General features: G+C 40.0%; 1 protein-coding gene across 1 annotated transcript in view; it reads left to right on the top strand.

Moving 5' to 3' along the window:
* The window catches only part of MPP7 (MAGUK p55 scaffold protein 7), a gene marked incomplete at both ends in the record, with an annotated part of 106,672 nt that extends 90,781 nt beyond the window's left edge, over positions 1-15,891 (top strand). Inside the window, 6 exons of the mRNA XM_081996405.1 lie at positions 4,120-4,290; positions 9,513-9,593; positions 11,415-11,508; positions 12,606-12,714; positions 14,183-14,326; positions 15,712-15,891. Coding sequence (XP_081852531.1) covers positions 4,120-4,290; positions 9,513-9,593; positions 11,415-11,508; positions 12,606-12,714; positions 14,183-14,326; positions 15,712-15,891 — 779 coding nt within the window. The remainder of the gene's footprint in view (positions 1-4,119; positions 4,291-9,512; positions 9,594-11,414; positions 11,509-12,605; positions 12,715-14,182; positions 14,327-15,711) is intronic.
* Positions 15,892-16,310: the final 419 nt, after the last annotated feature.

Here is a 16,310-nt window from a genome sequence, read left to right as displayed (position 1 = left end):
TATGTAAATGTCCTGTGAGGACAGGCTGAGAGAGTTGGGATTGTTCAGCCTGGAGAAGAGAAGGGTCCGGGGAGACCTTATTGCAGCCTTCCAGGACTTCAAGGGGGCTTATAAGAAAGATGGGGACAGACTTTTTAGCAGGACCTGTTGCGATAACACAAGGGGTAATGGTTTTAAACTAAAAGAGGGCAGATTTCGACTAGATCTAAGGAAGAAATTTTTGACAATGAGGGTGGTGAAGCACTGGCACAGGTTGCCCAGAGAGGTGGGAGATGCCCCATCCCTGGAAACATTCCAGGTCAGGTTGGACGTGGCTCTGAGCAACCTGATCTAGTTGAAGATGTCCCTGCTCACTGCAGGGGGATTGGACTCGATGGTTTTTACAGGTCCCTTCCAATCCAAACTATTCTACGATTCTATGAAATGTAAGGATGTTGTTCTGAGATGACCAAATGTATATATTGCTAGTGGTTTAAAAGAAGAATCACACATTTCTGCTAAGGTTTTTTTCATTCTTTTTCTTAGAGATGTAAGTAGTTTCTCTTGGATTGTTGCTGGGCCTTAATTAAGTTTATGAGTAGCAGCTTTTGATTTTTATTTCATGTTGAGAACTGTTATAAGGTTCGGAGACATTTGTAGTTTGAGAACATTTGTTCTTCATATTTTCTTCCCAGCGGCTGCTCTTATTTCACCGAACCTGTTACATTCCACAGTAGTTTATGGGTTTACATGTTCAGTAAGCTTCTAGTCGTGTAGCTGAACCCAGTGAGCTGGTGCAAGCTTCTCAGTGTTCATAATTTTATGTTGCTTTAGTGACGGAATTTTCCCCTTTTATTTTATAGTCTGCATACTTGGCAACTAAGGTTAATCTCTGCTGATATCCATATTCCAGACACTGTAGCCTGCAGCTCCTTTCATATTCATTGAGGCTTATATTATCAAATATTCTGGGCAAGCAATGCTTTTTCCCTTTGTTCTTTATAGAAATTTACTTTTAAGCTTAGTCATTTTGTAGAAACTTTATTTTTCTATTGCATATCAGTATTGGTTTTGGTTTTCCATAGTGATTTTCACTATTTTTTTAATAATGGTCTATTGTTAATTTAAATATATGAAGTTTGTTTTTATCTTTCCTATACTGTAACATAGGAAAACATTAGCAGATTATTTTTTGCTTGTTCATAAATGTTTTTATTCCTTGCAAGTATGATGATGTTTCAATGCAGCTTAATCTTTTTGCACAGTCATAGCTGCCCAACTTATAATGCAATTATAAATGCAGAGTTCAATAAAAAATATTTATTAACCTTTTTTTATAAAATAGTTTCTGGAGGTAGTAAAGTTAAGCCACATATGTGAGGATATATAATGGCAGAGAGGGAGAATCATGTTTCCAGGAATGCAGTAGCAGTATCATAAAAATGTGGGATATTTTTGAAACAGTCTCATCCTTTCTCTCTGTACTGTACATTTTCCTCGGTTTTAAAAGCTGCTTAACACAAGCTTGCTTGTGCTTCTGTATAGGGCTATTTGGATGTGCTTTGAGAAACATTTAAAACAACTTTCAAATTGACAATAGTCTTAAAGTGATAAAGCAATCAGCATATCACAGGTTTGTAATACTCAGTAGTTTTACAGAGCATCTTTACCAGCACACTGCAAAGAAATCAGACTTACTGGAAATCTGCTTTGTTACCTCTGGCTCCCATGTTTGTTTGTTCTTTTTAATTAATATAATAGCTTTTCTGTAATGTCTAAGTCCTAGGTGAACTTCCTGTTGAACCTTCTTAAAATACAGGACAATATTACTATTTTAACTTTACCAGTGAGTTCAGTCACAGAAATATCGGATGTTTTAATCAAGGAAACCCATGTTAGCAGTGGAACCGTATCACCCCAGTCTTTGTGATGCTTTATATGCAGCCTGTAAAAGTGACAAAGGACAAATGAGCCTGAAGACAGCACTGAAAGATTTTCTCCTTTCTAATTAAAAAAAACCAAAACCCAAAACCAACCAACCAGCCAAACAAAAAAAAACACCAAAACTTTTTTTCTCGTTTAAGAGAAGAAGGAATGAAAATTCTTTAGCCCACCACCTGGTAGTCTGGTAATGAAATCTGAATAACATGGATGGAGAAAAGAGAAAGAAGTTACAAATGGTCTTACTAAAACCTAACAGCAGAGATTGAATTGATAGGAAGATTTTGCAGAGAGGATATTTTTCCTAAAGATTGCACAGGTTGACATGTAAACCGAGGTTAAGAAGCTGTTGGTAATCACGCTATGATACAGTTAATCAGAGGCACGGAGGTATTTGTAAGATCAACACCAAACTGGAATGGAGATGACTGGCTTAGCTTCATTTGATCTCTACCCTTACTTTCTTCCAGATATGTGAATTCTAGTTTTTGTGACAACAGTCTTTATTCTGAAAATCATTTAGTAGCAAATGGGAAGAATTATTTCTTTCCTTTTTTTTTTCCTTTCCATAAAAAGATTATGAAAAAAAAAAAATCAGAACAATTTTCAGCTTGCTTTTAGGGCAACTGATTTTTTTTTTTTTTTTTTTTAACCTGGAGCCTTTAAGATTTGCCTTCAGGAAACTTGTGACCCAATTCATGTGTCTGTATTGCTAATGTTACTTTTAACCTTTCTTTATATACCTGTCTAGCTCTTCTTTCATCAATTTTCATTTTACTTATTCATATTTTGAATATGAATAGGTTGACACCACTGTATTCTCAAATAAATCTTCCCTTTTTGTGTGTATGCGTGTGTTGTGAATTGCCATAGTTATAGGGGCTCACATCAATAAAATAACTTGCTTAACATCCTCCATGATCCAGGTTCTGCAAAGATTTATGCTAAGTGAAACTGTGTATATGTAAGATGCTAAGCCTGTAACTAAGCCTCGTAGGATTTCACTTCAGATCTGGTTCTAAATATTTGCAGAACTGAGTCTTGAATTTGCCAGATACTACCTTTGAAGAAAAAATTGTAATGTGATTACTTCTCAAACACCTAAACATAAGTGCTTTTACAAGTTTATGAAGACATATTGTTGAAAAATCTGGGGTCACCAAAAGTTTACACGTGTTTACTGTCCTATGAAATGTTCTGGCCAAAAAAAAGGGTGTTGGGATTTTTCCAGTATTTAAAGTGTAGTTTGTGTTTTACTTTATTACCCCCAAATAATGAAGTAAGCTTTGCAGTCCTTCCTGTAGTTCCTTCTAGAGCAAAAGCGGTGCCATAGAGATACCAATAAAATGTAATATAATGCAATGTAAAGGATTTATTTGAAAAACTGTGAGGTAATCATTCACAAAGGAGTAAATTGGTTCCTAACATATAGTATAGAAGGGGGTTTTTTGTGCTGTTTTGCTTGAAAATGCCTATTGTTACCTCCTTTGAGAGTACTTAAAAGCTATGTGAAATTTCCAGTCTTCTAGATAGGCACTGTAGATGTCGCACTGTGGATGCAATTGTAAATGAAAATTTCATTTTCATTTATATTAATTTAATATTATTTTTTAATTTCATGCTAAGATATCCATTATATGGGTACTCTCTTACCTAAGATGTTTCATAGTGTTTTGGAATTTAACTAACAGTGCTTGGTTTTAAACATCTTTGTCTTTGTGCACTTTTTGTATGCTATCAGCATAGAGCTGAGCACAAAAAAATTGTTCAAGGAGTTAATTCTCATTAACCCTTTCAACCACCAGATGTATTTCTACCGTATGTTGTGTTTGATACATGTGCCATGATGATTTAATAGAAATGCATTAAGTATGGTATGAGAGTCTAGCTTGCATGAATTTCCTTGTGTATATATACTAATGTATAAGACACTCAAATTATCTAAATCTGTTAACAACTTATTGTAATTATATTTTACAACTCCTTGTTGCCACTGGTAATCTTAATTCTGCAGTTTAAATAGGCACCTGACATAGTTTAAAACTGTGGGCAAATATCATTCTTATGACCTGGCTTATTAAACATATAATCCATTTTTTTATTCCATGCGCCAATTCTCAACTGTTTGGAAGAGACATTTTCAAATACTTTGAGAAGACTTATTTTCTTACTTTGAAAAAAATCCTGTTCTTATTGCAGCTGGTTTTAGAAGGAGCTTTCGTCTTAGCAGAAAAGATAAAAAAACAAACAAATCTATGTATGAGTGCAAGAAGAGTGATCAGTATGATACAGCAGATATCCCAACATACGAAGAAGTTGCAAAATATAGACGACAACCTCATGACAAATACAGGCTTGTAGTTTTGGTTGGTAAGTTGTTTTCTTTATTTTTGTCTGGGTAAAACTGGGGACTGCTGATTAGCGCAGTGCTTATCACAAAATCATTTAGATTGGAAGGGATCTCAGGAGATCATCTTGTCCAGCCTCCCACTCGGCAGGATTAACACTGAATTCAGAGCAGGTTGTTGATGACAACTTTGGGAACCTGTCTTCCCACTGTGTCTTCTCTTGTCTTCTCACCATGGACCTTGGTAAAGAGGTGGCCTCTGTCTTCCCCAGTGAGTATCAGAAGGGTGCTGCTGGGTCTCCTTGAAGCCATCTCTTCTCTGAGCTAGACAAGCCCAGTTCCCTCAGCCTCTCCTCACAGGTCATGTTCTTCAGCTCCTAGTCATCTTTGAGGCCCTTTGCTGCCTTTGCTCTGGCTTATCAACTTCTGTGTTGCACTGCAGAGCCAATTGTGGACAGAGTACTCCTCACAGGGTCTAAAGGAGTGCTGAGTAAAAGGGGAAGAGTAATTTTGCTCTACCTGCAGGCCAGGCTCTTGCTGATACAGCCCAGTCTTCTGTTAGCCTTCATTGCTGCCAGCATGTGCTGTGGGCTCATGCTCCCTGTCCACCTGGATCCTCAGGTCCTTTTCATCCAGGCTGCTCCCCTGCCAGCCAGTCCCCAGCCTGTACTGCTGTGGAGCTTAGTCTGTCCCAGATGTAGGACTTCATATTTGTCCTCATCAAATTTCACAAAGTTCTGCCAGCCCATGCCTGTAGCATATCAAGGTGTCTCTGAATGGAAGCTCTGCCCTTGAGCAAGTCACTTGCATCACCCATTTTGGCATCTGCAAATTTGATGAGGGCCCATTCTGTGCCCTCCTCCAGGTTATTGATACAAATATGAAGCGGAGTATGTCCCAGGCTAGACCCCTGAGGATCTCCACTGGTAATGAGTCACCCAGTGGAGTACAGACCAATAACCCCTACCCTTTGAACATGATCATCCATCCAGTTTTTCACCTACGTAGTAGTCCACCTATCTAGACAGAATGTTCCAACTTGTGTATAAGGATGATTTAGGAGACCATGTTTAAAGCCTTGCTAAAACAAAAGGAGATTACATTAAAATATAGCTACCATGGTTACCTGACGGTCAAGCTGTACCTAAACTCAAAACAGTTACGTCTGTGTTCTGCTCTTAGAGATCAATGAATGTATCTATGTGGAAAAAAGAAGAAAAAAAGAATAGAATAAATACCTGTGGTCAGCCAAGATGGAATATATAAGTGTAAAGAAACAAAAACATCTGCTGTGTTAGAATAAGTAAGTAGACAAGTAGAGAGAAAGGTGGATGAGAGGTGGACTGCTGTAGGCCAAGAACGTATGTAAACGTAGCTGCAGAAGACTCAAGATGTCATCCTTAGTCAGCTTCCTGTTCTATAATCTGTCACTGTCACGAGTTCCCCACAGCATTTATTATCTACCCCAAAATGCATTGCTTCAGACTCCTAAAAAAGAGAAAGTACATTATCTTAAATTGTGCAGAGGTAGCCATCGGCGTACCAACGAGTAGTGAGTAACCATTGCTACCAATGAGTAATGTCTCATTGCCTATTGTTTCTTTTGCAGTAGCACAGAGGTTGATGCTTCATTAGTAAAGTTTATTCCGTTCTGAAAGCCGCAGAGCAAAGAAATAAGACCCTCTATCAGGGACTGTTATGAACTGTTGAGTAGCTGTGTTTTTATATTGCTTGTATCCAAGGGAACATTAAATTTAGTTTTTAATATACGGATTTGTCACTCTCCAGCACTAAAATTCAGCCACCTACTAGTGTGATCACTGTGAGATTGTGGGCTATATACAACAAGTAATAACATGGCTGAGTTGATTTTACACTTACATCAACAGAGTGCAGTGCAAAAGTGTGATAAGTAGACTTTTTATAACAAATTGCATATGTCTGATCTAAGGAATACCTAGAGATTTCATTTGATTTTTATTGTAATAAATCAAGTGAAAAAAGTGTGCTTTTTCAGTAACAAAAGCAGTTCAGAAATTTATTGCAGACTTCAGTAATTCTAATGTTTTTCTCTGGATATTAAGAGCAGCTTAAGTCTGGCCAATACCATAAAAATGTCTTGGGCAAAATGTGGAAAAACTAGGAGAGCTAAGCAACACAGGTATAGTGGAAGCGAAGAGATTTAAAAACTTTTTGTGTGCCAGTAGCAGCATTCAATATAATCTGTCAAATATAATTTGGATATTAGTACTAGGAAACAAAGGGACAGATAATTAATTTATAGCTGTAATTGGTGGGGGCATTAAACGTCTTTTCTGTTTTGCTAGGCCTAAATGTATAATTTACTGTTGGAAGGTTTTTTAGGTTTTGTTTTGCCCTGTTTTAGGGGGAGGGAGTTTGACAACTTTGAAGTGGAAATTTCTTTTGGCTTCATTTTAAATTGGCCTAGTCTAATTTGCAGAATGCAAATTGCACACACAGTTATTTTTCGCGCCCTGTAGCATGACATACACTAGTCTCAGGTTCAGCTAGATGTATTGGTTTGTCAAGATTCTACCTTATGTGCAAATACAGGTTCATGAATAAAGTCCTGCATATCCCTGGGGCTAAAATAACATCATCTGAAGCAGTAATGATACAGATGTTTCTGCTGTGCTTTTAGTTGTTATGTATGTGATGAGTCTGCTAAAAAAAAAATTTATCCAATATCATATCACCAGTTTTCTTCTGGTAACTTACTGTTCCCAGGCTGCCCACAAATCCTTGAAGTCTTCCTTTGCAAATATTGCCTGCATCCTGTGTGTGATACCTTGCAGCCTAATCAGGCAAAGGCAAAGTATTTTAATATGAAACATATTATTTAGACACTAGAATTTTCATTAGTATTAATGAGGGAAAAGTCCTGCTCACAAAGGCTTCTGGTTCAGTAATTGTGAGGGCCAGACTAGCACAAATTTTATTTCCTAAGAGTCAGAATGGATGTGCCGCATACTGTAACTTTACACAGCGTAGTTTCAGCTAAGTCAGAGCTTTCTGAAGGGGCAGTGCTAGGATAAAGCAAGGTCAGCAGTAACAAACCATGAACACGTGTCCACCGGAATGCAAAGAAGGGCACATGTGATAGGACAAGGGGTAATGGTTCTAAACTAAAAGAGGGCAGATTTAGACTAGATAGAAGGAAGAAATTTTTCACAATGAGGGTGGTGAAACCCTGTCACAGGTTGCCCAGAGAGGTGGGAGATGCCCCATCCCTGGAAATGTTCCAGGTCAGGTTGGACGGGGCTCTGAGCAACCTGATCTAGTTGAAGATGTCCCTGCTCACTGCAGGGGAGTTGGACTAGGTGACCTTCAAGGTCCCTTCCAACCCAGAGATTCGATGATTCTAGGATCTTTCTCTGCTACTTCAAAATGAAAAGGATGTTCAGAATAGAAGTGTACATTACATTTGGGAGATGTAGTGTAAAAATCAGAATAATGGATGGCATTGCTAATTAGGAATCAGCCTTCAGCATCCATATGGTACGCTTACGAGAACTCTGCGAAGACAGAACTGAAAAAGAAGAATCTACACCTTTCAGCAGTTAAATTTAAAGATGCTTTTAAAATGGTGATCTGGAAGGCGAGACAGAGGAGTAGTAGTGAGGTTGTGGTCTGGAAACAGATTTGATCGAAGTTCCCAAAGCATCTGTCGCAGGAAGCGAAGCCTGTGTTCTTTATATATAAATAGACCTAAAAGCATATTGTTGATTTGACAGCATGTAGACTGAGGAAACAATATTTGATGGACGGTATACAATGATTTTTTAAATTTGAATTCCACTTGTTTCATTCTACTTTGCCAGCATATATTGAGAATTTTAATTACTTTTCCTATAAAGATCTGTATTTGCCTTAAATAGCTAAACTGTTAATAAAGGAAAAATGTTTATTTAAATAAATAAGAGCAAAAGTAGTGCCGCTATCTACATAACACATTGCTTTCCTCTGCAGACATGCACCAGTAGAGGCTGCTGTACACCATATTAAATAAACATTTATACATACTGATAGATTAATTTACAGGCAGGTCAGAGATGGAACTTGAAATGTAGTTGTGTATTTAACTTATGTAAATGTATAAAAATGATAAATGCAGAAACGCCAAGATTTTACAGAGAGACCATAGTCTGGGGTAGAAGCAAAGTAGCAGGCATTTGCTTTTCGTCATTACGTGTTTCTAACTTCAGACAGGGCAGATAGTCATGTTTACAAATAGGCACCTGAAGGTGCTGGAGCATCAGTCTTTGGTTTTGACTCTCACCAGCAACCAACCAATATATCACTACTTCATTAAAATTTTCACTAGGTTTGTATTTCCAGTGTCTAAAATGTCTCTGCTAATAAGCACTCCATGCATTAATGTGTCATTTTTACTAGAAGAGCAAGAATTTTCCTTAAAACCACATGTATTATCCTTGTATTATTTGGGATATGGTTCCAATGACTGACTCTTCTCTGCATTCGCAGAAACGAAGCCGTTGCGCTGTCAGAAACACATGAGCGTGCAGCACTGAGCTCCCTTCACACACACACACCATGGCCCCACCGCGAAAGGGGCCAGGCAGGCTGGAGACCTGCATGAAGGGCTCCTGGGAGCAGGCAGCGATTGCCCGTGGAGCCTGTGAGACCTCAGAGGACAGAGGGTCCTCACTGAGACCTAACGCACCGCTGGCAAATGGCTAAGAGTTAGGGACAACCCGAAAGCCAAGAGGAACGTCTGCTCAGTAGCTTCTAGGACAGCAGTACTCAAGCGGAGGTGGAGGAGACGGGTCAAAAAAATTCCGTGCAGTCTTTGTTCCTTCCTGCCATCCTCTTTCCAAGAGTGGTCTCTCTTTGGCAGCCGTGTGAAGAAGGAAACATTTGCTTTGGACCAGCTCAGACAGCAGGCAGGAGACGAGCATAGTTTAAAAGAAAGTCAACAGCAAAGAAAGAAACCCAAACATCCCGAGCGGGCTGTGACCTGGGGAGTGCTGCCCGTCCCTCGTCCCGCCGCGCCATGCCACCCTCACGCAGTGGGAGGGTGGACGGTGGCAGCCGGAGCCAGCCAGCGGCCGCGCGGCGTGGCTGCCCGCCGCCGGCTGGAGGGAGCGCCGTGCGCCCGGGGCGCGGGGAGAGGGTGGGAGCGCGTGTCCTCGGGGGCCTCTGGTGCGGCACGGGACGCGGCGGCTGGAGGGAGTGAGGAAACAGCGCGATTTTTTTCTTTCAGGTCCTGTAGGGGTTGGACTGAATGAACTTAAACGGAAATTGCTGATCAGTGACACCCAGCATTACGGGGTAACAGTGCCACGTAAGTAAAAAGACTCTTCCATTCTCCTATTGCTATACTTGCCTTATTATCCTTTATTATTGCATTACCTTAAGGCACTTTCAGATTTGGGTCTCTAAATGCATGCTTGGCATCCAGATCACTTTTCTAATTTTTAAAAGTGCTGCTGCAGTTGTATTTTAAAGAGCATTGATTAAACTGATAGGACGTTTTGGCTCGGAGGCGTTGCAGTAGACTTTTAGTACAAGTTTAACATGATTGATGTCAGCGAAGTTTAGTAAATGAAACTCAGCTGAAGAACACCCTGGACTTGGCTGTAAAGCAGTGAAACGTACTCTGTTACCAACGCTTGCTTTCAGCAAAATGGCCTTTATATATTAGACAGGCTGAAAATTAAGACTGATGATAAGCAGTTTAATCCTGCGAATAAATTAATTCAATCCCTTTGATTACATTTAGAGAAGTTGATGTGGGGATTTTTTCCCCTCTTTCCTCTTGTCTGACCAAGTAGTGTTGCTTTGTATAACACTGCATAACATTGTTCTACGTTAACTTCTACAATGCTTTACTGGGCTTTCTTTCATATAGGATGGTCTGCTTTCTACTTGTACTTGTGCCTCCTGTAGGGCTCCTTCAAAGATATAGGTCCAACGTTCTGAATTTGTGAGTTATCATTACAGTTTTTTTGCAAGTACAGGTATTCTAGAAAGTATATGTATGAATGAATTTGCTAGGTAGAAAAAGGGATACCTTTGGTTTTGGCAAGTCATGTCATTTGCACATATTTGCTTCAGCTGGGTATTGAAAACAACAACAAAAAAAGCCAGATGTTCCCAAATATTTAACACATTGAAGCATATGCAATCATTTGCCCAAAAATATTTCTCTAAAAATTGCCAGTATTCATCAAGCTGCCTTCTCTCTTTTCTCTTCCAAATTTGCGGTTATAATTTAAAACAAACACATAAAGAAATCCCTCTTTCTGAAATTCAGTAAGTCAGGACTTGGAGGGAGAACTGGGGTTCTTGTCTTAGCAATGTTTCTCTTCATGTTCAACCTAAGAAAAGCGTGATATCAAATACCATCTAAGACTGTGTTTCTGCAAGCAGGTTGTGTATGTTCCTATGTGACAGAGAATGGATGATGCTGTAACATACAACTTGTTTTAAACAGGACTTTTGAATGGGTTCATTATTCATCAGTGGCAGCCCCACAAATAAGTTTCATTTATAAGCAAGAACTTTGTACCTAGTACTTGAGGGAAAGAAAGAAGTGTGCATAAGGCTACAAGGCTGCTAAAAAAAATGGAATTTACTTTTGATCACCGTCTAAAGAAAAGCACTAAAACGTAAAATTCACACCCGTTTTTTTTATTCTTATGCTTCATACACCATAGCTACAAGTGTTGTTAATGAACATAAGATTTTATAAATCAGGTTGGTGAGCTTCGTTTCCCTTTACGGTCTCATATGCTAAGAAGTTTAACAAGTGGCAAGGCTGGGGTAATTGTTATGGACTGCTGCTCCTTTTATTATTCATCTGTCCTCATTTTATTGCGTTTTTCCACTGGTTAATAAAAATGATAATCTGATACTTGTCCAGTAGGGTTTTTTCCTCCCTTTCCTGCATGCTTTTACAACACAATCTTGTCATGTGCTGCCTACCAGATCCAGAGCAGCCTTATGTCCATCAGAAGCTGAGGGAACCGCTACGCTTAGTATTGCACAAGGGTTGTGTGCTTTTCAGTGTTTCCTGAACTGGTTTGTATTACATTGTTTTATGCATCTTTTCCTTTTTTTTTTTTTTTTTTTTTTTTTTTTTTTTTATTTAATGAAACTGCAGACACCACCCGACCAAGGAGAAGCCAAGAAAGTGACGGTGTCGAATACATTTTCATTTCCAAGCACTTGTTTGAGACAGACGTACAGAATAACAAGTATGTTGAAGAGATTTTAACTAAAACCGCAGCTAAAACAATGGCTTTATTATAAAATGGGGCTGGTTGTAATTTTAGATAATAAGTCAAAGTGGATATAAGTTGCAGTGATTTGAAGATGTGTTAAAATTATATTTTGATATATAAGCAGTTCAAAGGAGCTAGCAAAAACACAGAGCAAAAAAGCAGTATGTGCAAACACAAATGTTCCTAAGCTTCCAAGTAGTTTCAGTTCTTTAGCTCATCAGGAAGACATTGGAATTGTAGGTGTTCGGGGTAGGGGAGCACTCCTTTAATAGGGCATCGTCTGTCATTAGCAATAAAGCATTGCAGCTATGGGCGGGGGGGGCCTGGAAGTGCTGCAGATGTGCCTGAGTCAATGTTTGCGTAGTTCTGCTCTCTTTCAGGCCAGGCACTTCCTCTGCTTTTGAATTCAGAGATCTACAGTGAAGCCTCTGCCTGTAAACCCGCCAGAAATTAAACGAAAATGGAGACAATGGTAGCATCGTGCTCTCCAGCAGCCTGTAAAACATTGTAGCTTGAAATTCTGCCCCAGTGTTTCAGAGGGCAAAAGTGTATTAGACACAAAGCTGTGGGTTTTATTGAAACTTCAAACTGTGCTTTGCTTTTTTGGCAAATAGCGCTTGTACTTTTATAGCACATAACCAGCCGCCTTGGTTCCATTAGCACCATCGTCGCTCCTCCTCCTCTTCTGAGACAGAGAATTTGGATATTCTGTAGTGTGCAATGAAATTTCAGTAGTTTCTATTGTTTAGCTTATCCACTGTTTTATTGCATTGCATTAGTTCAGAAAAAGAGGTGATGGAAAACATTAGTGGGCTGTTGGACTACAGTACTTTTTTCTCTTTAACTGTAATACAAGCAGGTGTTACTGATTTGAAAGTGGTAAAGTAGAAGATTTCTTAAAATTGACATGCTGAAGTACTTGACAGCATTTCCTTTATAAAACATGGTGAAACTCTCATGTAAAGTAAAATATTTTTGCTCCTGAATTAGATCTTACAAACCAAACTGATAAGTTTTTTTTTCCTGGAGAAAATGGCAATTATTCCAGTTGTTTTCACCTTCTGCCACAGGTTTATCGAGTATGGCGAGTATAAGAACAACTACTATGGTACAAGTTTAGACTCCGTTCGATCTGTTCTAGCTAAAAACAAAGTTTGTCTGTTGGATGTGCAGCCTCATGTAAGTAAGCATGTCTTGTGGACTTCTGTCGTTCCTCACGTTGCGTATTGGGATGCCAAGAAAAAATGGTTTCTAAAAAAGTAGATTTTATTCCACCCTGAACGCCTGTTGAGTGGGCTTGCTGGGTACCTTTATCACAGCAAGACTCTGAAAGGAAGAGGGGAAGGAAACTTCAATACATATTGGCAAGTATTCAGCCCGGCAATTAAGTGAATTGAAAGCCTGCAGCATAATAGCAAAGATTTAATTACAAAATGTTCCTATATTTTCGTTCATCTTTCTGCTGGTTTCTGTTAGAGGTTCTCTCTGAAACTTCAATCTCAGAATGGCTTTGAGCTATCATCCAGTCCAGCAACGCGCTCTCGCACGTTTCACCGGACCGTTCATGCAAAAGGTTTCCACGCAGGGTGGACACGAGTCAAGGAACGCACTAAATGTGTTGTTGGCTGGATAATGGTTAAGAACATTCCTCTCTAAACCATTTGTTCTTGCGCTGACCTTGCCTTTCAACCCCGCTGAACAGCTCCGCTGGGAATTTTTATGCTACTAATAACCACAGTGCTTCCAGGAGCTGGAGTAGTTTGTTTAAACCCAGCCAAAGTATTTCTTCTTCAAGGGTGGCCAGCCTGTGACTTCTGAACCCCAGCCGCTTGTGAACGGCTCCCGGGGCAGTTTTGGGCGCGGGGCTGTGCCCTGGGCGCAGGGCAGGGGGGCTGCGCTGGCAGAGGGGTGGCCGGGGCAGCCAGACCCCGTGCCAGGGGACGGGGGGAGCTGGGAAGGGGCTGGTATTGCCGGGCTGCTCTGCGAGCCCATTGCCTGTCCAGCACGGCCCTGTATTCAGTGAAAGGCTAAATTCTCTGGGGGACCCAGGCTTGTGAGCCGTTCTGGGATCCCACTCTCCGAACGGCATTTTCCTGTGGGCCCTGGCAGCGTGGAGAGGACAGAAAGCTGCCGGCCAGCCCGCCTCTGCTTCGCCCTGGGCGCAGTCTGGCTGGAGAGCTCTCCGACTCCCTGCGTAGCATCACTCTGACTCAGGAAGGGTGAACGGCCAGAGCTCTGTGGTGGACACACAGTACTGAAGAGAACAAATCACTGACCTGTTGTGACTGAGTCTCAGACACCTTTTCCCGCTACTTCTCACGGGTGCAGAAGGTGTTATTTCTGCTAAAATGCGTTGAACTTTTCCTCTCCTCCATCCTCCGGCTGCCGGTGGCACGGCAGTGCGCAGCCCAGCCTTTGCCGGACTGATGGGCTTTGCCAGCAGCCCCTGTGGAAGTGGAGAGTTTCCTCCCCATTCGCATGAAAATCCTCCTTACGTGAATCCATGGGTGGCGGGATGGCAGTAAATGAAAAACAGTCTTCTAGAAGTGCTTTGTGGGTTCATTTTGGTTAGTGGAGAGTTTCTTTTATTATGGTAAATTCCACTGTGTGAAATAAACTAATTAATTAAAACCTTTCCTCTTCCCAGACAGTGAAACACTTACGAACATACGAATTTAAACCATTTGTTATATTTATAAAGCCTCCGTCGCTTGACCGATTGAGAGAGACCAGAAAAAATGCCAAGATTATTTCAAGTAAAGATGATAAGGGAACTGCAAAACCCTTTACAGTAAGTATATGTAGACATGGTAAAACATGAGAACTCGGTAAGAGTTTTGTTGTAGCGGTTTACCTTGAAAATAAAGGGGATCGCTGGATCAACTCGATCCAGTGGAGCTTGGACAGAGTATCTTCTTGTTTCCCAACCTCTCTCACATCGCAAATTTATTGTTGTGGCTTCACTGTTTGATGTGCTTATGGGTATTTACACTTCCATGATCCTCTGATTTTATGTCACTGAAGAACCCCCACAGTGCAAGTATATTTTTATGAGAAATAATGCTGTGGATTCTTCAGAAATTTGCATGTGGGCTTAGTTGTTTCTATTCAAGTATAAGCATTTCCTTGTTTTATCTAGTGTATCATTGGGTCTAGATTTACAGGAAAACTCAAATATAAAGCATCGATTAAAAAAGTAAATGCTACTTTAATAAAAACCCCATATATGTGGATATGAGAAACAATTATGGGGAAATGTTGTAAGAAAGGAGGAGAAAAATCTAAGAAAGTAACAAATGCTGCTTTTTGCCAATAATTAAAAAAAAATATTAGTCAGATTACCCAACAGTAACTTATTTACTTCCTTGAAATATAATGAAATCATATTTTACTTGAAGCTAAAGCAAAGCTGATCATTGTTAGACTTCTTACCTATGTTTACAGCATGTATCATTTTCCCTCATTCAGATGTTATTTAGGATTTTTTAGATTTTGTTTCAAACTGAGTCACAGATATAGTCACAGACTGTATCTGTGTAGAGTATGCATTTGAAATAGTTTGGAAATAATGCCCTATAAGAATATGTTCTAGGGTATATAAAATGTAAGAGGAGTTCATTCTTAAGAGCAACCTTCAGGACATTGCTTATTTAGGATGGGTTTAATCTCTGAGAGTTATGTAAACAATTAAATTCCTAAGATTTGTTCCCTCTCCAAACATGAAGAGAAACCCCCTGAGCCAGGTCGAACCAGGCATAGAAAGACAGCTCCTACCAAGCTCCTAAAAGAATAAAGGCTGCACTGTAATATATCACATGCTAATAGCAAGCTGAGACTTAAGTAATGAAACTTTAAATGTATCATCAAAGCAAACAGCTAGAAACATTTTCCACTGGTATTTCTAATAGAAAATGCCTCTGTAATTACCATGCAGTGACTAATTCTGTCACTGCAAGGGGAGAGGTGGAAGAATTGCCTGTTGAGCAAAGTCTGCTCGTGAGAATGCTCTCTGAGATCACTTGTGATGGTAATTTCTATATTTTTTTTATTATTATTAAAAGTACATTTTCCATCTCCTGATGAGATGAGAAATAAGAAAGTACCTTTGCAGTTGCCACAGAACGAGTTTACGTGATGTTGCTATGGACTGACTGTGCCTTGCCCTGGTCTTACTAGGAAGAAGATTTTCAAGAAATGATTAAATCTGCCCACGTGATGGAGAGCCAGTACGGCCACCTTTTCGATAAGGTGATAGTCAACGATGACCTCGCTACAGCTTACAGTGAGCTAAAAACCACCTTTGACAGGTTGGAGACCGAGACCTTCTGGGTTCCTGTCAGCTGGCTACATTCATAATGTTTTAAATAAACAAAACATCTGCTGTTGTCTCAGCATCAAAATGTGGGGCATGGTTAGGCGTTACTTGATGGCCATTTTGGTGGTAGGAGGGCTTTCTAACTCTACCTGAGCAGCAGGTACTCTCTTCATGCACTTGGAACTGGTCTTGTTTTCCTGAGTCTTCAATCCTCCTGCCCACAATTTTGGGGGAGAACAGTCAGATTAAACTGAAGTCTTACTGTGCTCCATAGGGTGAGCTAATACTAGTGTAACAAAACTGCCAAACACCTCTATCGTCATCTGTGTATTTCCAAGGTAGGCTTTTTTACCGGAGAGTCTGGAAAAGATACTAATTAATATGGGAGATCAGCACTTCGGTGGGTTTTAGCATAACGGCTCCCATAAAGAGCACATCAGCACCTGGAAGTTATTACCCC

This window comes from Phaethon aethereus (assembly GCF_964289735.1).
Source record: "Phaethon aethereus genome assembly, chromosome: 2".
Lineage (NCBI taxonomy): Eukaryota > Metazoa > Chordata > Aves > Phaethontiformes > Phaethontidae > Phaethon > Phaethon aethereus.
Note: the sequence above shows the minus strand (reverse complement) of the source record. Positions and strands in the feature narration are given on the sequence as shown.